Consider the following 26,027-nt stretch of genomic DNA (forward strand, 5'->3'; position numbering starts at 1 on the left):
TTTCCTTGGAGAAGAAAACCTCTCACACACACAAAAACACATTATAGTTGTAAAAAAAATGTTTTTAAATATTTAAAAAATTTCTATTTTTTTATTTTTTATAATTTTATTAAACTACACTATCAATACACTAACCTTATAATTTATTATTAAATACAAAATCATTATAAATTTAGTTACAAACATAATATATAAATTATTCATTTAATTCAAATTTGAGTAGTCTTTAAGTGTGACTTTTATGGGATTCCCAAAAAATATGCTCAAAACTCCAAAAAATCACACTTAAAGACTACTCCAGTAAAATTACATCTCCTTCTATACATTTTAAATAAGCATGTGTAAGAGAAATATTATAAAGAATTGGAACCCCTTATTATATACCATTCTAATTTAAAGTTTGTTATATGGATATTGATGTTAGCATTTATGTTCATGGACATGAATAATATGCAGACAAGACTTCATTTTGAGTTACTTATATTTGGTGAGCTGGGTTGTTTGATATTTTAATATAAGGATTAGAAAATTAAGAATCTCTTAATAAGATTTTTAACGGTGTTTGAACTAGCATTAATGAATTTAATGATATTTAATTTAAAGATTCAATTTACTTGTTTTGGTGTTTTTTGTTGTTGATATTATTCTTTATGATATTATAACTTTTCGATATTTAATATTTATTTTCATACTCAAATATAAATAATGATCACATTTTTAACTTGTTCAAAACAAAAAAATGAAGTTATTTAATTTATATACCACAATTTTCCTATCTATATTGGAATATTTAAATAAGAAATATATCCATATTTTAGCTATTTTAAGTTTCAGAGATTTAATCGGAATAATTTTCTCCCAATTTTAGTTGTATTAGGGAAGATATTTGCTAAAATTTTGAAGTTTGAGTCGCATAACTTCTACAATTTAGGTGATGGAGGAGTTTTCAAGGTGTTGAATCCATTTGTTTAGTCAAAAGCACATTTTAAACAACTAAACACCACAATCTCGCTCACAATTGTGTGCAATAATTAAACAAAACCACAATTTAACATATAACATATTTACAATTTACTTCATGATATCTGGAGGCGAGTGACATTTAATGTTTTTGAAAATGGGATTTTGGCAATAACGTTTTAATTAGTATTAATGAATTTAATGATATTACTCAATTTTACTTGTTTTATATTTTGGTAATTTTTTTTGTTGATGCAATTCTTTATGATATTATAATTTTTTTGTTATTCAATATGTATTTTTAAACTCATAAATATATCACATTTTTGCCCTGTTAAAAGAAGAACATAGAATAATTAGATGGAATTATTTAATTTACATGACACAATTCCCTAGTTTATGGTGGAATATTTAAATAAGAAATATAGTCGTAGTTTAGCTGTTTTAAGTTTTGAAGATTTCATAGGCATATTTTTTTGTCAAATTTTCAATTATTGAGGCATATATTTGTTAAAATTTAGAAGTTTGAGTTGTATAATCTACAGAGGTAGGTGCACGAGGAGTATTTAAGGGGTTGAATCCATTTATGTAGTAAAAAACACACTTTAAACAACTAATATCACAATTCCCCCCACAAGTTTGTTGTAACCTTAACGAGTTGTCTTTAGTGAGACTTTTTGGAATCTTTTATGGTGGGATTTTCCCGTCTAATTTCTCTAAAATCCTGTAGGAATTTATTGAAATCACTTTTCAGGGTGGGTGCTGAATCCATATATACAATGAAAAAGCCAGTTTAAATAACACAAATCAAGATTCCACCTCAAAATTTTCAGCCAAATTCGACCTTAGAAAGTCCAAAAAATTATAAAAAAACAACTCCTCACCTTAATATATTATTGTCACCTTAAAATATAAATGTGAGAAGTTTATTGTGATTGCGAAAATAGAGTTTTGGAAATGCTATTTTGCTTATATTTTCCATTCCAAGTTGGTCTAGCCATGTTTATTGTGGTCTGTGATCCAGCTTGCAATGAAATAAGAGTGAGTTTTAATTGAGGTTGGCCACGTTGAAAGAGCAGATACATCCACGATGACTATGGCTGGAATGTGGAGACCACTTACAACTATGCATTTGACATCACCTCTCTATAAAAACTCAGCTCATGAACTCGCCTTTGCAGAGCGTACCAACAGCAATACCGATTTCTGGATATCATATCATGGAGTCCAAGTGTTGCATTTGGATTCAATTTGTGGTGTATATTCTGGTAATCAATATTTGCAGGGCGGATGGCCGTGATACGGTAAGCCCTGGCCCTGGGAGATGGGAAGTGGTGATTGAAAATGGAGGTGTGTCGGCGATGCATATGGCCACCACCATTATGGGTACAGTGGTGATGTACGATTACACAGATTTTGGTGATTCTAATATAAGCCTCGCAAATGGAATTTGCATAGGTAAATCAGCCGGTTATCATGATTGCTCAGCGCACTCCATAGAATACAACATTGCTACAAACAAGGTGAGACCGTTGACGCTGAGGACTGATACTTGGTGTTCATCGGGAGCCTTTGCTGCGGACGGTACTTTGGTTAGCACTGGTGGATGGGGCGATGGAAACATGAGCGTTCGTAAATTTGTACCTTGTGAAACTTCTACATGTGATTGGGTTGATCCAGCTGGTGAACCTGGATCTGGGCTTTTGAACAATCAATGGTATGATTCCTGATGGTAGAAGTATTGTTGTGGGGGGCAACTACGCTTTTACCTACGAATTCCTGCCACCAAGGAAGCCTGGTGAGGGAGTTTACAATCTGACGTTTCTAGAAGACACCTATGTGTCCCAAAACCTGCAGAGCCTGTACAATCTCTATCCTTTTCTTCATCTCTCATCCGATGGAAATCTCTTCATCTTCGCCAACCGTGATTCCATCTTGCTTGATTACCAAAGAAATGTTGTGGTCAGGCATTTTCCAAGAATCCCAGATGGCCCAAGAAATTACCCCACCACCGCCTCATCTGTGATGTTGCCACTGTCCGCATCTGATGCATTTCGGAGGACAGAAATTATGATCTGCGGTGGTGCTCCTGTTGACAGTTACAATTTGTCACTTGCAGGGATTTTCATTGACGCGCTCCAGAGCTGTGGAAGAATGGTTATCACAGATCCCAATGCCGATTGGGCAATGGAGAACATGCCTGCTCCCAGAGTTCTGGGAGATATGCTGCTTCTTCCCACCGGTGAAATTCTGATTATCAATGGAGCGGAGAAGGGATGTGCAGGTTATGGGCAAGCAACCAATCCAGCTCTTGCTCCTTATTTATACAGACCTAATGCATTGCCAGGGCAGCGCTTCTCAGTACTCGCAAGTTCCACTGTTCCAAGAATGTATCATTCCACTGCAATTGTATTGCCTGATGGTAGGATTTTTGTGGGAGGTTCCAACCCCAACAAAAATTATAATTTCACCGTTATGTTTCCCACAGAGCTTCGTCTGCAAGCATACAGTCCTTATTACTTAGACGAATCTTCCCTGAAGCCCACCATCATTTCTGTGCTGCCTGCTTCGGTCACTTATGGCGGTAGCTTCAAGGTTCAATTCGCTGCAAATAATCATCATAACATTTCCATTCAGTTCAACATTTATCCTCCAACCTTCACTACTCACTCTTTTTCCATGCACTGCTCTTTATAGAGATAAAATTACACACATCAATATATTCTCTATATATTATGAATGAGGAAATTACACACATATTTATACAATCAATAGTCTCAAGATAGGAATTCTATCTTGGACGTACACTAGTGTGGTTGAGAGATTCTCTCAACCACACACTAAACTAGGAGAAACTAAATTCCTATTATGTAGGAACAAACTCCTCAAATGGAGAATTACAACCATAGACAAGTAGGAATTAATTATTTCTAACTCCCCCCCTTAATGACTACTTGTCATGATAGTCAAATCCACCACCATCAGGCGAATTGCATGTACAGAACTTCCAAAAAACAAAGAGAGATCAGTGCCTTTCTAAGCCAAATATTCATGTCCAAATAACAATCGCAAACAGTTGCGCTGATTGCGCCTTTCGACGCAACTGTCAGATAGAAAAGTGCACCAACCCTCTTATGCTCAGACACACCAATATCTGAGACCGTGAGCCAGGTGTTACTGCAGTCCACCTGCTCCTACGAGCACAAAGCTGCCGTGTACACGTTAGCCACTCAGGCAATATGCCACCACCGGGAAAGTCCGATCTACAACCACCTGGAAAATCCGCCAACTTCAGTATGCCACCATCGGGCAAGTCCGATCTACCACCGCCGGGCAAATCCGCCAACATCAATATGCCACCACCGGGCAAGTCCAATCTACCACCACCGGGCAAGTCCTGTAGCCACTAAGGCTCTGTATGTGGTTTCTGGCTCACCACAAACCATCACTTTACAGTGACAAAAGATGGTTTCAGGCTGACCATAAACCATTACAAAGTGGTTTTGAGATCACCACGAACTTTCAGATGCCTTTAAAAAATTTACATTTCATTCTACATTTTGGAGTTTCTGGGTCCATACAATGACCATTACAACATGCTAGGGAGTCTATTCCACAAACCACACTAATTCAAACAAACATCTACTTTGTTGTCCACCATAAACATTGTCGCTGCTCTTTTACCTCATCTGTGAGGGGTCCACTGATAAAGAAACTGGAACATAGGCACTCACAGCCACATGAAGAGAACACAGTTTTCCCTTCAGGAACAGTAATCCAGGACTCTACGGTCCAATCCTCCATCGCATTTCAGTATGCCACTTCTCCTACTCACAGTATCAAGGCTAGTCATTGTTTTCAAGCATACTGCCTCATGCTCGCTAACAATCTGCAACACGATCTCGATCATCCTCCAATCTCTGATGTAGCTCCAATTGATGTCGTTTTCACTGTCATGTGTTCACCATTCCCTGCAAATTTGCTTAGTGTTGGAATGACCAGTTCCAACACACATTCAGAATTGTGACAATAGTTGGTCAGACTAATGTCACTTAAATTACAACTAGTTTTATTGTCATGACAGTTAATCAATATATTGCATCATCAGAGAATTAAACACCATGCCAAGCACCACTCCAAATGGAACCCCAATTACGTAGTAGCACCCTATGTTCACATAAGCAACAATAGACTGCCATCCCGATCCAATTGGCGAGAAAGGCGAGCGGTATCATCACCTCGACTCCATTAATATTCATGCAGATTGAAAGGGAATCCAGTGCAGTTTCTGCATCATTTAGATGTCCTGTCAAGAGAATCAACACTCTGTAATACCAGATTTCTAATATGCTTCAATTCGGTGACCATCACTCAGGTCACGCAGGTTCTTGTGCATCGACGCCAATTCTTTGCAGATTGATCTCCTCACACACTTCGCCCATTGGGAACTTACATCATAGCGACCATTAAATTCTGATTTTGAGAATGAAATACACAAGCTGGTGGCTATCACGGAGTGTTAGCAGATTTACCTTCTTAGCAGACATTGCAAAGAACTCTGTTATAACTTCCAGTGGCATTCTCTTCGTTTCTGGAACTTTTAGAAACACAAACACCCAAGCAACGCAGCAGACTGCTGCATAAATGCCAAATACACCTTTAAGACCCACTGAATCCAATAATACAGGAAGAGTGTAAGTTACGATGATGTCACAAATCCAAAAATGTCAAGGAACATATCGCAATACAGACATCCCGAACACGGGTGGGAAATATCTCTGCGCATAGGATATTTGGTATTGGTCCAAAGCCCATGACGAAAAGGCAAATGTATGCAACAACACCAACACATGATATAGCAGCTTTAACCACAGTGCCCATTGTAATCGAGTTTGACACCATCAAAATCACAAGCGACGCAATTAAAAAAAAAGGCATAGTTGTAAGCAAAAGTGTTCTTCTACCGGATGTATCCATAAGCCACATAGCGATTCCAATACATGGAAGCATCAACAAACAGTGGATCAACTCAACCAGTCAGCCAACAAGCGTATATCAGAGAATCAACCATGCCAGATCATGATGCAACAGATCTGTCGAACAAAAAATTGCGGCCTGCAAACAAAAAACAGAGATCCGGCTTCCTCGATCTGCAAAGAATCTCACAAATTGTTGAAATACCTGAAGGCCCACACCCACGAACAACGCATATCATATTTCTTTGGTAAACCAAAGCTCCCATACAAACTCGAATACCGATCAATGCAGTCGTCCAAGATCTCTGAGAGCAATTTAGCCAGCGGATAGCTTATGGCAAATCCGCCTCCGCGTATGCCATGTTAAACGAATGCGCCATGTTCTGCTCGGTACATTCAGAAATGGAGCATTCTCGGAGTGACAGGCCCCGAAGACGCCGACGATCATCCTCACAGAGATTCGGTTCCCGGGGGTCACGCTGAAGAAGGCGGAGCTCCGTGTGAGAGGCGAGAGGCGCGATCGGTTGGATTCCTCGAAGGCAACAGAGAGTCCACCGGTTTCCTTCCAGCGCCTGATGCTGCCGCTCTGCAGCGACCTGCCAGGCTCAACGGCGGCCCCATTGCTGCCACCATTGCTGCTAGAGTCCGTCTTGTGACGGGACTGAAAATTCTCTTCCTTCGTCTCGTATTGTGCCGGGCTCGATCCCGCGTTGGGCCAAAGCAGAGCCACGATCATAGACACCAGACCGGATACCTGACCCTATCGATGAGCTCCCGAAGAGAGCCACGAACTGGTACACAACGCGATTGTTGAGCCCCGTTTTTATGAAGCCACGACATTGGATCCCTGAAGTCCGAGAAGACTGCTGCGAAGGTCAGGGTTTTTGTGAGCACCATGACACCGCAACAGTTCACTGCTCAGGTCTTTACACTCGCCAACAGATCTCCACACCAGGACTATGGTCTAACTCTCAGGTATATTAAACCAACATGACAGATTCCTATTGCAGAATGTTTTCTCTACGCGCAGATCATTCTGGCTTTGATCTGTGGATCGATTTCTTTAGCTAAAACGCATCTGACGGTCTCTACCAGTCGGAAGCCTTCATTACTCTCTCCTCTCCACGCTACGCCCTCTATCTTGTTCAACAAGCCCTCATCACTGTGACAGGCAGCGATCTCTGGTATCTCCATCGACCCACGATGATGGACAAACAAAAGTAGTTTATTTCTCTATGCCCAGGAGGGGCCAAGCCCAGGAGGGGCCAGGCCCTCACAAGCTCTGATACCAAGATAAAATTACACACAACAATATATTCTCTATATATTATGAATGAGGAAATTACACACATATTTATACAATCAATAGTCTCAAGATAGGAATTCTATCTTGGACGTACACTAGTGTGGTTGAGAGATTCTCTCAACCACACACTAAACTAGGAGAAACTAAATTCCTATTATGTAGGAAAAAACTCCTCAAATGGAGAATTACAACCATAGACAAGTAGGAATTAATTATTTCTAACTTATAGTGCCCTAGTAACGGCACGTCCCTCCCCTGTTGCAGCACCGCCTAGGTACTACATGCTATTCGTGCTCAACAGTGGAATACCGAGTGCTGCCACTTGGATTCATTTGTCTTTTAATTAGACTCATTCTTCTGCTTTGACATTCTCAATAATCTCATATGTACTGTACTCTACCCTACTCTACCGTACTGAGTGAGTGCTGCAAGGGTAAGCTCTCGCACATTTCCTTCACCAATGTAGTGAAAGAGTAATAAAGGTTTTGGGTTTTTTTTCTTTCTGTATGGAAGAAATTTGAAATTCGTTATGCGGAGTTTTTTTTCTTCAAAATTGTACATTTTTTTCACCAATGTAGTGAAAAAGCAATAAAAGTTTTGGGGATGAAATTTGAAATTTGTTACGAAGCCTCTCTTTTCAAAATTGTACATTTCTTTCACCAATGTAGTGAAAAAGCAATAAAAGTTTTGGGTCTTCCTTTTTCTTTTTTCATGTAAAGAAATTTGAAATTTGTTACGAAGCGTTTCTTTTCAAAATTGTTATATAAAGTAAAGGATATTATTATATAAAGTGTCATGTTAGATTGTTATTATAGAAAGTGTGATGTTAAATGTAAAAAGACGAGGATGTTTAAAATGTTAATTATATATTTATTCTTTTAAAATTAATCCACTCTCATTAATGCTAATAAAATATCCATCATATTCATGTGTATTAAGTATCAAGATATAATTATCATTATTTTAAATTTGATTAAAAAATATTATAATTTAAACTTAAAAAAACACATGTTATAATTTTAAAACTCAACCTACTATTATGAATCACAAATTTATAAATTTAAAATAATTAATTTTTTTAACAATAAAATTTGAGATTAAAATCATATAATATAAAATTAATTAATTACAATACCTTATTTACCTTTATTATCCAAAAAATTGTATAATTAATTTGATTATATATTTTTTCAATTAAAACCAAATTGTCTATTTGACACAAGTAAATATAATATTAACAAAATTTAATAAACACATTTACCAGTGAGTTTTTAAGCATTTGTAAAATTATATAATATTATAAGATAAATTTATTTTTATTGTTTATAATGGTAAATTATAATATTAAATAAACAATTATTGTTAACGATCAACTAAACACTTAGATTACTCTAATAATAAAAATATCTAATAAAATATTATTATAATTAATGATGTAGTCTAATTGTTTCATGCTTTATTTTTCTTCACTAGAATCTAGATTGTCATTTTCCAATGTTTAAGATATTTATTTTTTTCCAATATTGTATTCAACTCATTGAAAAGCTTAGAAAACTAGGATTAGGTGGACTACATAGATCAAGCCCTCAAGCTAGTGATTACAACACATTATTATAACAAAAAAAAATCTATGGATTGCCTAGCCAATCCATTATACCAAAATCCTTCCACCTTTATATGCACAGTTCAATCAATCAATCCCCAGTGGAGATCCATTGGCCAAAAATGGCCAAAGTGTAATGTACCTCAATTTACTCAACTATTTTTTTCTTTCTTTTTGCAATAAATTCAAAAATACTCATTATATGAATCTAAGGTTTTACCTCATCATACATCTCATTTCAATTTTTTTTTCTCTAACACAATTTACATTCTCCATAGCTAGTATAAGAGAATTCTAGATGGTCCCTTGCTCACTAGTCTAGACACAACACCATACTCGTTCTAGGCATGACTTCTTGGTCAACCCGATCATACCATAGGGATCCATCTCGATTTTATTGGTTAACATATAACACCCTTCCTAAATGCCACATGTGATACTTGTACCCTTTCATCCCAATATAATTTAACATAAGGGACTTAGGCTTTATGAATAATAAATTAATTGTACTATATCTTATATACTTATGGTGTATCTAAGTCTCTCCTTTTTCTTTCCCATACTTTATATATTTTTCCCATGGCATTAAGCTTCTCCATGGTATCATACCCATTTATGTTACCTCCTTGCTTTGCATACTCATAATTTTGTTTATGCACTAAAAATAAATTACTATTTTTTCCACCCTTAGCTCACTTATCTTTCTTTCTCGAATTAGGTTAAAAACATTATCCTTGGCATATATTATTATTACTATTTTGAAATAATTATATGACATGCAATTATCATAGTAAACCACCCCTCAACCTCTAACTTCAATGCTAACTTGGTCAAATGTGATGTACCTTCCTCAACCCTTAGTTCTTGTTTTCATGGAATTCATGGATCAATAATTCAATTGGGGGACTCATGTGATTAGTTAAAAAGCTTGGTGTGTGTCATGTGACCATGCTACATGGTCTTGTAATACTGGTTCACACCACGACTAGCACGTGGACCCAATGTGGTTGATTATTTGGATGGTGAGGATTACTGTACAGGGGGATTGTCACAAGTCCACTTTCTAGAAATATAAATACTTTTTTTTAAAGAAATAAATACTAATGTAGTTCAATAAGTTCATATTCATTAGGTTTCCCTCCCCCTATAACAATGTCCAGTGTGTAGACTGGGTAGGGGGATGTCTCATAAATTTATCCTTCTTCCTCATCCTCTAACCATAAGGGCAAGTCATGCTCAATAGAAGGTTGAGCCGAAGGGTACATCACAAGTTTTTTTGATGGATGCCCATTCTTTATGGTCATGTTCCCAACCCTGCAACTAATGAGGCATCAAAAGTGGCCAACCAAGGTCTTCCTAAGATGATAGGATAACCATTAAATTTGGTTTTGGGATGCAGGACAAGGAAATCAGTGGGATACTCCCATGAGTCAATGGAGACCATTACATCGTCAATAAATCCCTCGGGAGCTATTATGGATCTATCTGCAAGTTGAAGTATGTAATCGGCCTCCTCCCAAATCTACCCAAGTAACTGTCCAACCGTGGTAAACGTGTGACGAGAGAGGTAACTATAAGGGATTCAACCTCCTTGGTGACCTTAAAGAAATGGAATCGACGGAATCAAATCAACCATACCTTCCACATTAGTAACAATGCCCCCAGGGGACATCCCAGCCACTCAGACATCCTGCCCCTAGGTCCCACTGACCTTTTAGACCTCTAAACATTTGGACGCTCTCATGCTATGGGCATGATAGCATCTAGGGACCTCTTGACACTTTCACAGGCCTACAAGCCACCATCCAAGGACTTTTCCCAGCGGACCTGTGCCAACATCCCTTGAAATCAAGGCACTTTTCTGGCCCAGAATTTCGGCCACTCCCCAGAATTTGTGTAACTTTTAGAATCCACCGAAGACATGATGACAAAGATAAAAAAACTGAGAAATAAAACTCAGGACTAAGCCTAACCATCCCCAACTGGGATTGACATTCTGTCAAACACTTGGAATCAATGCAACCTACAGGTTTAGGATACAAGACAAAGCATGAATGACTAAAAGCACTTATGAACCATGGCAGGAAGGATCACCAACGTCTCCATTGAACTATTATAACATCAATTAGGTCTTGCATCCATCATTTTAACATTCAAAAGTAAATACATGAAATAACCATTAAATGAATCAACCAATTAACCATGCTTATAACGAGCATAAATCCATGTAAATATTAGAGATATGACATCCTTTAAATCCACATATAAACAAGTGAAAAAGTAAGAGAACTTAGCTTTCATTAATAATATAAAAATCTGAAAAGGTTCAGTACTTCCATGTACCACCCGACTGTAGATATTGGTGAACCAAATATTTCTTTTAGCCAACCACCCCCATGCCATATTCCAAATGTGAATGTGGGATCTCATAGGAAAACCAATCCAAAAACAACCAAGGGAATCCAAAGGTTAAACCACCTCCACCCTCATCAAATCGTGATCACACCGAAACTGGTGCTCCGATCATAACTGAACCGAACTATGAATTCCATCTGGACTCCATCACTATCCTTGAGGAATTTTTGACTCCTTGCCTCTCAGGCTTTACCGCAATCCAACCACGGATCACTTGGCCCTAAACCGAGACCAGTGTCTCAGGCTTTACCACAATCTAAACCGGATCATTAGGCCGTAAATTGAGATTCCTCCCTCAGAGTTTACCATGTATCCTTCCAAAATAGATCCAGGGATTCCTAGGCCTTTGGGAATGAACCTTGAGACCACCTCTGCCTGAAATTCTGAAATCCATCTGAAAAACCAAAGATCCAAACCGAAAAAAAATATCCCAACACCATGGCATCAGGAAAAAGGCGAGGCTAGGCTGAAAACCACTGTCATAACCTGGAAAAACCATGCCACCGACAACAAGAGAACCATACACCAACATGCAAAGCCATGCATGTCCAAACCAACTAGGAAATCACACATGAAATATGCTACCTGCAAGTATTCCTGATGAAGCTCCCTGATCCTGCTCTTCTTCCTTGATCCTTGCTTTCCTTCCTTTCCTTTCCTTGCTCTAAAACCTAAGCAAATACTTGAGCTAAGTGTTTACATTGACCAAGATGTTGCCAACTAATCCTCATAAGCCTTTTTATCAATGAGTACTCTATTTTCTTCAATTTCCATCATTTTCATTCAATTTCCTCGTCACATGCAACCTATGACCTTTTACCTCACTTTTCTCCTAATTTCATTTCTTTTCATAAACAAATGTGCCAAAATTCCTTTTTTCCTTTTAATGCCTTTGCCTTTGCCTTTTCCAATCTCCTTTGCCATAATAAAATGCAATCTCCTTTCCCATAGTAAACTGACTGAACACCCACACCAAGATGTCCTACCTAACATTAATCTTGGAATAAGTGTCCCTTGCCCATGGTCTTATTCTTTCCTTTATATACCTTATTACATGGAATTTTCATGAGGGTTGTTACACAATATCATAGTAGTCTTCCTCAAGCCCTCGGAGGTTGAGCTTGAGAATGGTTTCCCTAGTCATCACATTGATTGCAACCCCAAGGTCAATCAAGGTATTAGGGACCATAATGCCATCAATGTGCACAAGCAATACTGGGCTACCATTATCCAAGTACTTTGGGGAGATTACCCTCCCAAGCATTAGGTCAAAAAATTGTCCAACAAAATGGATAGTGGGGTATCTATTCTTCTTCTCCCAGGTATTTTGAAACACTCTTCCTTGATAAGCTTGTTGTAAACGGGGACATCTTTGATGGCTTGGAGAAGGGGTATTTTTACACACAAGTTCTTCAATTCTCCCCGAAGTTAAGCCTCTTCTAGGGCGTGTTGTTTAGGGTGGACCAACCATTCATGGTAAGGAGGTGCATTGGCTTGAGGGGCAGTCTATTCATTCTCTTCAATCTCTCTATGTGGAAAATGTGGGTGATTATCTAGGATCACCTTCCGAGAAGGAAGGTTGATCTCTTGGATTTCCACAACATAAGCATGCTAGGATGTCTCCCCACTATAAACCTATTGTTCCTACTTATTGTTCAGGTTCAGATTGGGTTGAGAAAGCATTTGAGGTTTCTTAAGTGGGGTATGGTGAGGGAGCTATGGTTGAGGTTGAGGTGGAGGTAGTAGAGCAGGAGTTTGGGTTGTTTGAGGCCTCCACCCTGGTGAGAGGTTTCTCCATTGGGAATATTGTGGTGGATATGGTTGGAAAGGAGGGTTAATAGGACAAGGAGGATATTGAGGAGTATAAGACCAAGGAGGAGGTGTGGGCCATGATGGATGAGTGGAAGGAAACCAAGGATGGAAAGGTGCATTCTTATTTGGATTTTAATGAGGATAGTGCACACCTTGCATTCCCTGCTTATATGGTTGAGGTCCTTAAGGCCTCCTTTGGTTAATAAAGAAGAGTTTCTCTGAACCACCTTTTTCCCCTTGGTATATGGCCTTCAGACCTATCATAGAGAGACATTCTTCTATTGCATGATTTTCTTTACAAACAAAGCAGACTTCTATGACATTCAGTGGGCACTCATTCCTAGGGTGTCTCTCAGTGCACCTAAGGTAGAAGATACCTAGTGCCCTTTCTGCTTCCTCTTGGTTCCTTTTAATTTGCGTTGTATCCATTTGTAGGCGAAACGTATGCAACATGCCACTCTTAAAATCCTCCAACATACTTCCTATCCCATGTTTGAGGGCTGATGTAAAGGGAGATGAACTAACCAAGCCTTGGCTAGACCCACCCTTTTTTCTAGCAGCCCTAGAGTGATTCGTATATATTGTTTTGATGACATCATAAAGAAATTAAGAGATGTCTGGACTCGAGACAACATGTTGAGGGTTTCCATTACATCCTCCCTGATCCCTCATAGAAGAACTAGCTTGAGTGATTCGAGATCAAGGGTACAATTAGCCCTCCTATAATTGAGTTGGAATCTTTCCTCATAGTCCTCTAAGGATTCATTTGTTCCTAGGGTCATCCTAAAGATTTCCTCCTTTGTTTCCTTGGAACTGCAGTAATCAGTGTACTTGTCATTGAAGGCTTGTTTCATTTGGGCCTAGGTAGTGATGTTGCCTTTAGGTAAATCATGAATGAGTGCAAGGGTACATCTTTGAGGGTAGATGGAAATAAATTTAGCTTATGTTCATCCAAGGCATAGTCATAGGTCCTACAAAAAACAAAAAATTCAAACTCGAAGGTGTGAGGATCTCCAGAGTTTAGGCCATGGAAATGTGAAAGGGAAACATGGATTATATTATTCATTCTGGCCTACCCATTAGTTTCCCTGATAGGGAAAATCTCATCTTATCTGTTTTTAGCCATGGTTTGTGTAGGTGAGATATGTTTTTCTTCCCCTATGGGTTCTTCAAAAATTCTAGGTTTCTCAGCTAGAGGCTTTTCTAATTCCCCTATAAAGAGAGAGGAAAGTTCACAGTCACCAAAGAAGAATACAGGTTGACTGCTTGAAGGGGTGGGGGTTTTTGGTAAGAATTTCCCTTGATTTTCCCTACTACAAGGCACGAAAGAACTAGCTATGTTTTTTTAATTCTTTTTCTCCTTTTTTTTTCGTGAAGCTTTCAAACCAATAAGACTAATGCAAAGAAAAAAACAAATAACTCCTAAGTAGAAACAACACCTACTTGAACACCTCCACGACAACAATGCCAAAAAATGATGAGCTATGGTATTGCACCAAGGATGTTGCAACTCCCAATTCTTATCAACCTAAATTATCAACTTGGGGTTCATACAAACTTAGAGGTGATAGTGCTATATGCATAACATGTTAGGTTCTACTCATGTCATCCTCAGTCGTTAGATTAGATCAAGGTATTCAAATACCACTCCTTCGACTAACTACAAATATAATTTTTTATGAAAGCATATCGTGATTGCAAGGAGATGAACTTGATTCTAATGACAGAAATGAAAATGCCATTAATTAAATGTAAATGCTAATTTAAATGTCATGAAAGGGAAAGGCTAGTCTAGTTGCAAAAGTAAACCTCGCTGATTTGTTTGCACACTGTTGTAGCGGCTACAACCACCCTCCAAAATTTTTCCTTAGATTTGTTTTGGAGCCTCCTTACCAACCATCCTCAACAGCATGTATTGCACTATCAAGTACATGAGATTTAGTGGTTTTCTAGCAGCTTCCTAGCCTCTGCATGATAGCTTGTTGAACTCCCATCAGAGGCTACTTTTGTAGAGTTGGGCTAGCTGCTGGCTGAGCAACTCCCTCAAGAAATTACGCAATACTAGAGGGGAACCAGTATTCCCTCCAGAAATTGTGCAAAACTGACTCGCAGTCTACTGGGCTCAGAAACTGCGCAATTTCTATATGCAATACCTATATGTCACATTGTTATCATTGTAAACTACCCCTCAACCTTTTCTTTCAATATCATATTGGTTAAATGTGATGTGCCATCATCAACCCTTAGTCCTTGTTCTGATAGAATTCATTGATCAACCAATTAATTGGGTTACTCATACATTTTTTTAAATAGTGTGGTGTGCATCACATGACAATGCTACATGGTCATGTAACATTGGTTCACACCAGTGCTAGGGCATGGCCCACATGTGGTTAATTATTCAGATGTTCAGGATCACAAAGGGTGATCCAATGATATAGAAATTTGGATAGATAGCCTATCATTATTTCCTTTCCATTTCTTCATTTTGTATTTTTTGGCCACTTGACATGCTTCTTTGCAACTAAGAGAGTTGCGTTGACTTATGACCATAGAATTTCCCACTCAATTATTGGTGTGGCCATTTCATTCCCCATAAGAGATCTTGATATTCTCAAGAGAACAACTTGAACGCATTTTTGAGCTACTTAAGAGGTAAGCTTTGACCCTGGGAATTTGATTTTTTCCTCTCACTAGATTTATGTCATAACATGTGGTGTCGTACATTAATTTTCTAAAAATATATACTCTTAAACACAAACACACACACACAAATTTCATTTAATATGTTGATATTGTTTGAATTTTTAAGGTAAATGAAGTTTTAGAATTATAAAGCAAATTAATAACTAATAATTTTTTTTTTAACATTTTTTAAATAATGAAATAATATCAAGTTCATTTAAAATAATTAAAATAATTGTCAAGTGGGTGTAGCTTAGGGAGGAGGTGATACTATCCTCCCCACTGAGGATTCCAACCCCATCTATATTGACATGCTCACTCCTTGGGAATCACTTCTACATAGATAATTTGTCTATTTTATTAGATATGAAACTAAATTAACATTGAAACTCAAAGAGAAATATAGTGATTATAACGTTCAAGATACCCCAAGTGCTAGAGCACAGAGATATCTTAAAGAGAGGGAATGGATTATTGGGATGAGATTGGATAGACCTTCTTAGTTCATATTTTATTAGGGACTATAATTCAAGTGCATTTACTTGGATATTATAGGATGCATAAAATAGTATTTCTCAAGGGAGAGTATACCTAGTAGGCTATGTGCTATCCATGTTGTTGGATTCTTTAGCTCATTTTAATTTACAATTCTAATTAATAGCAAATCGTGTGAAAAGTTTAACATTATAATTTTTTCTAAACATTTTTAAAGTATTAAAATTAGAACTCTATTGAAATCTTGATTAATAATAAAGTAACAATATTTTCCAATTTAAGAATTTTAATATTTCCTAAGAGAAGAAAACCTTACACACACACACACACACATATTTTCCAAACTAAGATTTTTAATATTTCCTCGGAGAAGAAAACCTCTCTCTCTCACACACACATTACAGTTGTAAAAAAATTGTTTTTTAATATTTAATAAATTTCCACAATTTTTTATAATTTTATTAAAATACACAATCAATACACTAACCTTATAATTTATTAGTAAATACAAAATCATTATAAATTTAGTTATAAACATAATATATAAATTATTCATTTAATTCAAATTTGAGTACTCTTTAAGTGTGACTTTTTATGGGATTCCCCAAAAATATGCTCAAAAATCCAAAAAATCGCACTTAAAGACTACTCCATCAAAATTACATCTCATTCTATACATTTTAAATAAGCATGTGTAAGAGAAATATTATAAAGAATTAGATCCCTTATTATATACCATTCTCATTTAAAGTTTGTTATATGGATATTGATGTTAGCATTTATGGTCATGGACATGAATAGTATGCATACAAGACTTCATTTTGAGTTGCTTATATTTGGTGAACCGAGTTGTTTGATATTTTAATGTAAAGACTAAAAAATTAACAATCCTTTAATAAGATTTTTAATGGTGTTTTAACTAGCATTAATGAATTTAATGATATTTAATTTAAAGATTCAATTTACTTGTTTTGGTGTTTTTTTGTTGTTGAGACTATTCTTTATGATATTATAACTTTTTTATAACTTTTTGTTACTTAATATTTATTTTCAAACTCAAATATAAATAATGATCACATTTTTAACATAGATGAAGCTATTTAATTTATATACCAAAATTTTCCAATTTATATTGGAATATTTAAATAAGAAATATATCCATATTTTAGCTATTTTAAGTTTTGGAGATTTAATAGGTATAATTTTCTGCCAATTTTAGTTGTATTAGGGAAGATATTTTTTAAAATTTTGAAGTTTGAGTTGCATAACTTGCACAATTTAGGTGATGGAGGAGTTTTCAAGGTGTTGAATCCATTTGTTTAGTCAAAAGCACATTTTAAACAACTAAACATCACAATCTCGCTCACAGTTGTGTGCAATAATTAAACAAAACCACAATTTAACATATAACATATTCACAATTTACTTCATGATATCTTGAGGTGAGTGATATGTAATGTTTTTGAAAATGTGATTTTGGAAATAATGTTTTAATTTGTATTAATAAATTTAATGATATTACTCAATTTCACTTGTTTTATATATTTGGTAATTTTTTGTTGTTGATGCAATTCTTTATGATGTTATAATTTTTTTGTTATTCAATATGTATTTTTAAACTCATAAATATATCACATTTCTGTCCTGTTAAAAGAAGAACATAGAATAATTAGATGGAATTATTTCATTTACATGACGCAATTCCCTAGTTTTTGGTGGAATATTTAAATAAGAAATATAATCGTAGTCTCGCTGTTTTAAGTTTTGGAGATTTCATAGGCATATTTTTTTGTCAAATTTTCCATTATTAAGGCATATATTTGTTAAAATTTAGAAGTTTGAGTTGTATAATCTACAGAGGTAGGTGCCTAAGGAGTATTCAAGGGGTTGAATCCATTTATGTAGTAAAAAAAATGCACTTTAAACAACCAATATCACAATTCCCCCCACATGTTTGTTGTAACCTTAACGAGTTGTTTTTAGTGAGACTTTTTGGAATTTTTTCTCGTGGGATTTTCCCATCTAATTTCTCTAAAATCCTGCACTAATTTATTGAAATCACTTTTTCAGGGTGGGTGCTGAATCTATATATACAGTCAAAAGACCAGTGTAAATAACACAAATCAAGATTCGGCCTCAATTTTTTTCAGCCAAATTTTATAGTAGAAAGTCCAAAAAATTGTACTAAAAACAACTCCTCATCTTAATATATTGTTGTCACCTTAAAATATATATAATAATAATTATAAATGTGAGAAATATATTGTTGTCACCTTAAAATATATATAATAATAATTATATATAATAATAATTATAAATGTGAGAAGTTTATTGTGATTGCAAAAATAGAGTTTTGGAAATGCTATTTTGCTTATATTTTCCATTCCAAGTTGGTCTGGCCATGTTTATTGTGGTCTGTGATCCAGCCAGAAATGAAATAAGAGTGAGTTTTAATTGAGGTCGGCCACGTTGAAAGAGCAGATACTTCCACTATGACTATCGCTGGAAGGTGGAGACCACTCACAACTATGCATTTGACATCACCTCTCTATAAAAACTCAGCTCATGAACTCGCCTTTGCAGAGCGTACCAACAACAATACCGATTTCTGGATATCATATCATGGAGTCCAAGTGTTGCATTTGGATTCAATTTGCAGGGCCGATGGCCGTGATACGGTAAGCCCTGGCCCTGGCCCTGGGAGATGGGAAGTGGTGATTGAAAATGGAGGTGTGTCGGCGATGCATATGCCACCACCATTATGGTTACAGTGGCACCATTATGGGTACAGTGGTGATGTACGATTACACAGATTTTGGTGATTCTAATATAAGCCTCGCAAATGGAATTTTCATAGGTAAATCAGCTGGTTATCATGATTGCTCAGCGCATTCCATAGAATACAAACATTGCTACAAACAAGGTGAGACCGTTGACGCTGAGGACTGATACTTGGTGTTCATCGGGAGCCTTTGTTGCGGACGGTACTTTGGTACTTTGTTGCGGACGGTACTGGTGGATGGGGCGATGGATACATGAGCTTTCATAAATTTGTACCTTGTGAAACTTCTACATGTGATTGGGTTGATCCAGCTGGTGAACCTGGATCTGGGCTTTTGAACAATCGATGGTATGCTTCCTGACGGTAGAAGTATTGTTGGGGGGGGGTCAACTACGCTTTTACCTACGAATTCCTGCCACCAAGGAAGCCTGGTGAGGAGTTTACAATCTGACGTTTCTAGAAGACACCTATGTGTCCCAAAACCTACAGAGCCTGTACAATCTCTATCCTTTTCTTCATCTCTCATCCGATGGAAATCTCTTCATCGTCGCCAACCTTCATTCCATCTTGCTTGATTACCAAAGAAATGTTGTGGTCAGGCATTTTCCAAGAATCGCAGATGGCCCAAGAAATTACCCCACCACCGCCTCATCTGTCCGCATTTGATGCATTTCGGAGGACAGAAATTGTTGGGAATTTCTGATAATTCCAAACAAAATAACTGAACAGAAAATAATATTCTGTTTTTAACACATAGAAACAAAAATTGTTTCTGGGAAGACAGAGTTTTACACACACAAAAGACTTCTATTCATTTATAACACTGATTGTTACAAAAAATTCTTCCTTTTATCAGAGGGATTACAACATGCCTGCTTCAGTTGCAGTGCCAAAAAAAATTACTCTGTCTCTGCTTAAAAATTAACACTGCTGAAACACTGCTGTGCTGTGGATTACAGAAATAATACTGTGTCTCCTCTTGAAAATTAACACACTGCTGTATGGGAGAAATGTTTTTTTTTTTTTGGTCAAAATTGTAAGTTTTTTTCACCAATGTAGTGAAAAAGCAATAAAAGTTTTGGGGATGAAATTTGAAATTTGTTATTAAGCCTTTCCTTTCAAAATTGTACATTTCTTTTACCAATGTAGTGAAAAAACAATAAAATTTTTGGGTCTTCTTTTTTCTTTTTTCATGTAAAAAAATTTGAAATTTGTTACGAAGGTTTCTTTTCAAAATTGTCATATAAAGTAAAGGATATTATTATATAAAGTGTCATGTTAGATTGTTATTATAGAAAGTGTGATGTTAAATGTAAAAGGACGAGGATCTTTAAAATGTTAATTATATATTTATTATTTTAAAATTAATCCAGTCTCATTAACGCTAATAAAATATCCATCATATTCAAGTGTACTAAGTATCAAGATATAATTATTATTATTTTAAATTTGATAAAAAACTATTATAATTTAAACTTAAAAAAAAGACATGTTATAATTTTAAAACTCAACCTATGATTATGAATCACATAAGTTTTCCAAATTTTAACTTTTTAAATTTAAAATAATTGATTAAGTTTCCCAAATTTTAAATTTATAAATTTAAAATAATTGATTAAGTTTCCCAAATTTTAAATTTATAAATTTAAAATAATTGATTAAGTTTCCCAAATTTTAAATTTATAAATTTAAAATAATTGACTTTTTTAACAATAAAATTTGAGATTAAAATCATATAATATAAAATTAATTAATTACAATACCTTATTTACCTTTATTATCCAAAAAATTGTATAATTAATTTGGTTATATATTTTTTCAATTAAAAGCAAATTGTCTATTTGACACAAGTAAATATAATATTAACAAAATTTAATAATCACATTTAGCAATGAGTTTTTAAGCATTTGTAAAATTATATAATATTATAAGATAAATTTACTTTTATTGTTTATAATGGTAAATTAAAATATTAAATAAACAATTATTGTTAATGATCAACTAAACACTTAGATTACTCTAATAATAAAAATATCTAATAAAATATTATTATAATTAATAACTGTTTACGCTTTATTTTTCTTCACTAGAATCTAGATTGTCATTTTCCAATGTTTAAGATATTTATTTTTTTCCAATATTGTATTCAACTCATTGAAAAGCTTAGAAAACTAGGATTAGGTGGACTACATAGATCAAGCCCTCAAGCTAGTGATTACAACACATTATTATAACAAAAAAAATAAAAACAAAATCTATGGATTACTTAGCCAATCCATTATACCGAAATCCTTCGACCTTTATATGCACAGTTTAATCAATCAACCGCCAGTGGAGATCCATTGTCCAAAAATGACCAAAGTGTAATGTACCTCAATAGAAACCCAAGTGAACCAATTAATAGAAACCCCATCACACCATGGCTATCCGGAAATGGCAAGGAAAGGCTGAAAACCACTGTGACACCTAGCTAAACCCATGGTAATAACAACAAGAGAACCAAATATACACATGCATGTACCATGCATGTCAAAACTAGCAAGGAAATCATACATGCAACTCGATACCTACAAGTAATCTCGTTGTAACCTCTTGATCCAACTCTTCCTTGTTTAGTCTTTGCTTCCCTTTTGCTTTCTTGTCCTTCCTTTACCTTTCTTTCCTCCAATGATAGACTGCTCCAAGGATTCTATAAGTCTGCAAGAGTATGAGAGAGAGAGAATAGAGATAGATCTCCATGAAAAAACTGATAAAAATCTATGAGCTGAACCTGATAAGCCTTTTGATTAATGAGGCCTCTATTTTCTTCAATTTCCGTTATTTTCCCTTCATTTCCTTCTCACATGAAACCCGTGACCTTTCGCCTTTATTTTCTCCTAATTTCCATAATTTTCATAAATAATCCACTGTCAAAATCAAATCTGCATCCAATTTTTAATGCTACAATCCTTGTGCTACATGTCATGTCCTCTTAGTGAAAAATTACCGGCTCACTGTTCCAGGGAACACTCTCAATGTGCTTCAGATTCCATATGAAAATGCTAATGACAAAAAAAATCATTCCATGGACTTCCCTTCTCTGCTACATAGTCCCTCAGGAAATCCGATTACCTACTTCCGTGCAGTCACACACCTTCCAAGTTCCGTGGGCATCCCCTTCTCTACTACACAGTCCCTCGGGGACCCCTTTGTTGGCAAGGTTTCCTTACATCGAAAGTTCCAAACGTCAAAGAATATCCCTACCTCAAAGAATCATATCAGTGATAAAAAGCTCATGTAAATCCATGGACACTGTTGGGTACCAGTGTCCCACAATGGCCATGCTCCTGAAGTGCTTTACCAACATATTTCTATCTGTTCCAATTCCTTGTGTTGTTATTTCTAATGCTTGCAGTCAGTTTCAACCGCCCAAACTGAGAATTCCCACGTTTTCCTGTACCAAGCACATAAATTCCATTAGATTCAAAACGAATTGAAATAAACTCAAATAATACCTCATTGGTGTCTTCTCAATAAGGTACACTTGCAATCTTGTTTACTTCCTATCACAACAAGTCAAACTAGTTGTTGATCAATTCATCATGTATAAAAATATCACATCTGGTTACCTCAAAACACAACCATCATAAATCAAAATCATGAATCACATGCAATCATCATAAATCAGAGTCATATATCACATGCATAATTAAAACTCAAATAAAATACTGATACTTATCATTTAACTGATCCTCACTTCTTCCTTTGTCCTTTATCCTTTTCGTACACACTCCAGATTGGTTTCCAAACTCGACAAACACCCAATGCTTCTCTTTCTCTTGAATCAAATAAAAATATACAATGTACATCATAACACATATATTCACGGACAACGTACAACACTGCACCATATGTACACCTACACCCAGTATACATGACAACACATACACCTACAACACAACACATACACCTACAACTGGTGTACAACAAAATTGGCATATATGTACACAGAGTAAAACACAACGAATATACATGTCACAATGCAATGATTACACAATGCACATAACGCAATATGTACATCATGCACACAATAACACATGTGCACAACACAAAATGTATGACATGCACATAGTACCACCTGTACACAACACCACCTGCACAATGTGTACACAACACCACATGTACACATCACCACCTGCACAATATGTACACAACATCACATGTACAAAACAAAATTTGCGAAAGGTGTACACAACACCACGTGCTTATAGCATTACATGTACAACATGTACATAACACTGCACGGACACAACAACTCATGTACAACATGTACATATCTCCACATGTACACAACACCACATGTGCAACATGTACTTGACAACAAATGTACACAACACTTATCTGCACAGCGTGTACACAGCACTAAGCACACATAACACTACCTATACAACATGTATATAACACTACATGTGCACAACACCTCATGTATAGCATGTACATAACACCACATGTACACAACACCACGTGTACAACATATACTCAACACCATATATACACAACATCATATGTAAAATTTGTACACCGCACCGCATGTATATAACACTGCATATACAACATGTACATAACACCATATGTACACAATACCACATATGCAACATGCACACAATACCATATATGCAACATGCACACAACACCGCATGTATAACATGCACATAGTACCAAATATACGCAACACCACAAGTAAAACATGTACAACACATACACAACAATAGTACTACATACCCAAAGACCACATTATTTATACCAAGAAACCTTGCTTCTAGTGTCTTTCCAATATCCATGCTTGTCCTGGCATGTCATAGGTTGCACTACTTTCATTCTGCTAATGCATCCCTTAGCATCACTTGCCATAACATAAACATAGACATGGTATAATCACATAATATGAATTCATATCCACATGATACTGACCTCATAGATATGTTAAGTATACTCTTCCCACTTGATTCCTCACGAAACCAATAACCTTTTCATGCCATTCACCTGCATAAGCAATCATTCCTCCACAAGAACGATTCTTGATGACCCTATCTGACAACGACATAGAGACATACATGTAAACATATAAAAAATAGCATAAATCAATCATGATCTCTGACGACCCTGTTTGAAAATGACATATATACATTCATATATACATATATAAACACTAGCATAATCATGATCACAACATAATTACCAGATATCATAAGATCAAGGTTAAGAGAAATTCCTTTATTAGTGCACACCATGCACAACATTGAGAATAACAGTTCCCAACTTAGCCAAGGCATATGATGCCTCAAATTCATTTACTTTACCTCTCTTATTACTTTTCTCTTGACTATCTACCACTCTCCATTTACCCTAATGGACCCAACCAATCCAACTGACTGCAATATTCTTGCCTTTAGTCGCCCTTATATATGCACCGAGCTTCATCTAGGTCTTACATTACTTGTCGAGTTTCATTCAACCCTTCCTGAGCTCCATTAGCTTTCCTCTTTCCCAACCAAATCCCAAGACCCTAAAACATAAAAGGAAAGAAAAAGAAACAAACAAGAAGCAAACCATGAAAGACGAATAACAATACGACACCACAAACAAAGTGGCATGGCCATGCACTAGACATAAACAAAATTGCAAGTCAAGCGCAAACAAATCACAAAATATCAAAAAAACAAACTAACAACAAATGCCATGACTCAATCCCCATGGGTTTCCAATGCTTTCAAGGAAATATAAACCCAAGCCTTCTTCAATATTCCATGGGAGTCTCTTTTTCCATTCAATCCCTTGCATCATACTACCATAACAAACACTTGTCAGTGCATAAATAAATATCACAATATACCAATTACCTTTCCCTATTGTACCCAACACGCTCACTTGTAATTGAACACACACATATACCATTTCTCAAGGGACTCTAATTTTATTGAGGAATCCAGCTATAACTGGAAACCAATTGTTATACCTGTCAAATACATGTTCATAGATATATCACATATCCACATAATGTCAAACAAAATCAAGGTTAAGAAGACTTCCTATATTCATGCAAGGCACTCATTCGTTTGGTATTACAGTTTCCAAACATAACTTAAGGGATTCTCACCCAATTCCTTTATTTTACCCTTTTCCCTGCTGCAATTGAGTCTTACTATGTACTATCAAATCACCCAACTATTAGTTATATAAACAAATCAAAAGTTACCTTGTCATGCTAATACCAAGCATGTGGCCCTGCAAATGTTCACACATGTCAGTCACATGTTCCAAAGATCAAGAAATCGTATCTATTAATTTGAAATCAACATTTGCCAAGACTAACAACCATGTCCTAATCAACAGTCAACTCACAATCATTAATCACAATACTAGAACTAGCACCCACTTACACTTAAGTACATATCAGTGGTCTCAGCACATATTGTGTTAATACAACCCTCTTAAAACAAGATCATTCTTTCAAGAAATCTTATAGACACATACTCATATCATGCAATAAATCAAACAATCGAACAACCTATAAACATACCATGTCAGATAAGACAAATAGATGACATAATTAAACTCATACCTCAATGTATCTCAAGGGAGGCTATCACATATGCACAAGTCAGTCTAGATTAGTATGACACAATATTACAAATATATCAATTCGTACCTGAATACCAGAGCCATAACCATTTGCATAGGCCAATCCACATTAATGCGATACATATAACATCAAGATATTAAATTCAATGACCACAATAATCATGTGTACAACCACAATGCATATAACAACAAGTTACTAATATTCATGACTATTTGACACACATGCATATGGCTACACTGATTACCTAGCATCTGTCATGCATGTAACCAAAACAAAAATATAATGACATGCATGTACATGACCCTAATGCTTATAACAACCATTAACCAACATACTTGCATGCCCAACATACAAACCTGTATGATGATCTG

General features: G+C 35.9%; 1 protein-coding gene and 1 pseudogene across 1 annotated transcript in view; both read left to right on the top strand.

Annotated features, from left to right (window-relative positions):
• The first annotated feature begins 2,180 nt into the window (after positions 1–2,180).
• LOC149224895 (aldehyde oxidase GLOX pseudogene) lies at positions 2,181–3,657 on the top strand (annotated as a pseudogene).
• A 3,104-nt stretch (positions 3,658–6,761) lies between these two features.
• LOC149224896 (aldehyde oxidase GLOX-like) overlaps positions 6,762–26,027 on the top strand; it is an 84,939-nt gene continuing 65,673 nt past the window's right edge. Inside the window, exons 1-2 of the mRNA XM_089388307.1 lie at positions 6,762–6,911; positions 7,032–7,120. Coding sequence (XP_089244433.1) covers positions 6,762–6,911; positions 7,032–7,120 — 239 coding nt within the window. The remainder of the gene's footprint in view (positions 6,912–7,031; positions 7,121–26,027) is intronic.

Source organism: Pinus tabuliformis, chromosome Q, assembly GCF_031772625.1.
Source record: "Pinus tabuliformis cultivar Carrire ecotype Pingquan chromosome Q, CPIR1, whole genome shotgun sequence".
NCBI lineage: Eukaryota > Viridiplantae > Streptophyta > Pinopsida > Pinales > Pinaceae > Pinus > Pinus tabuliformis.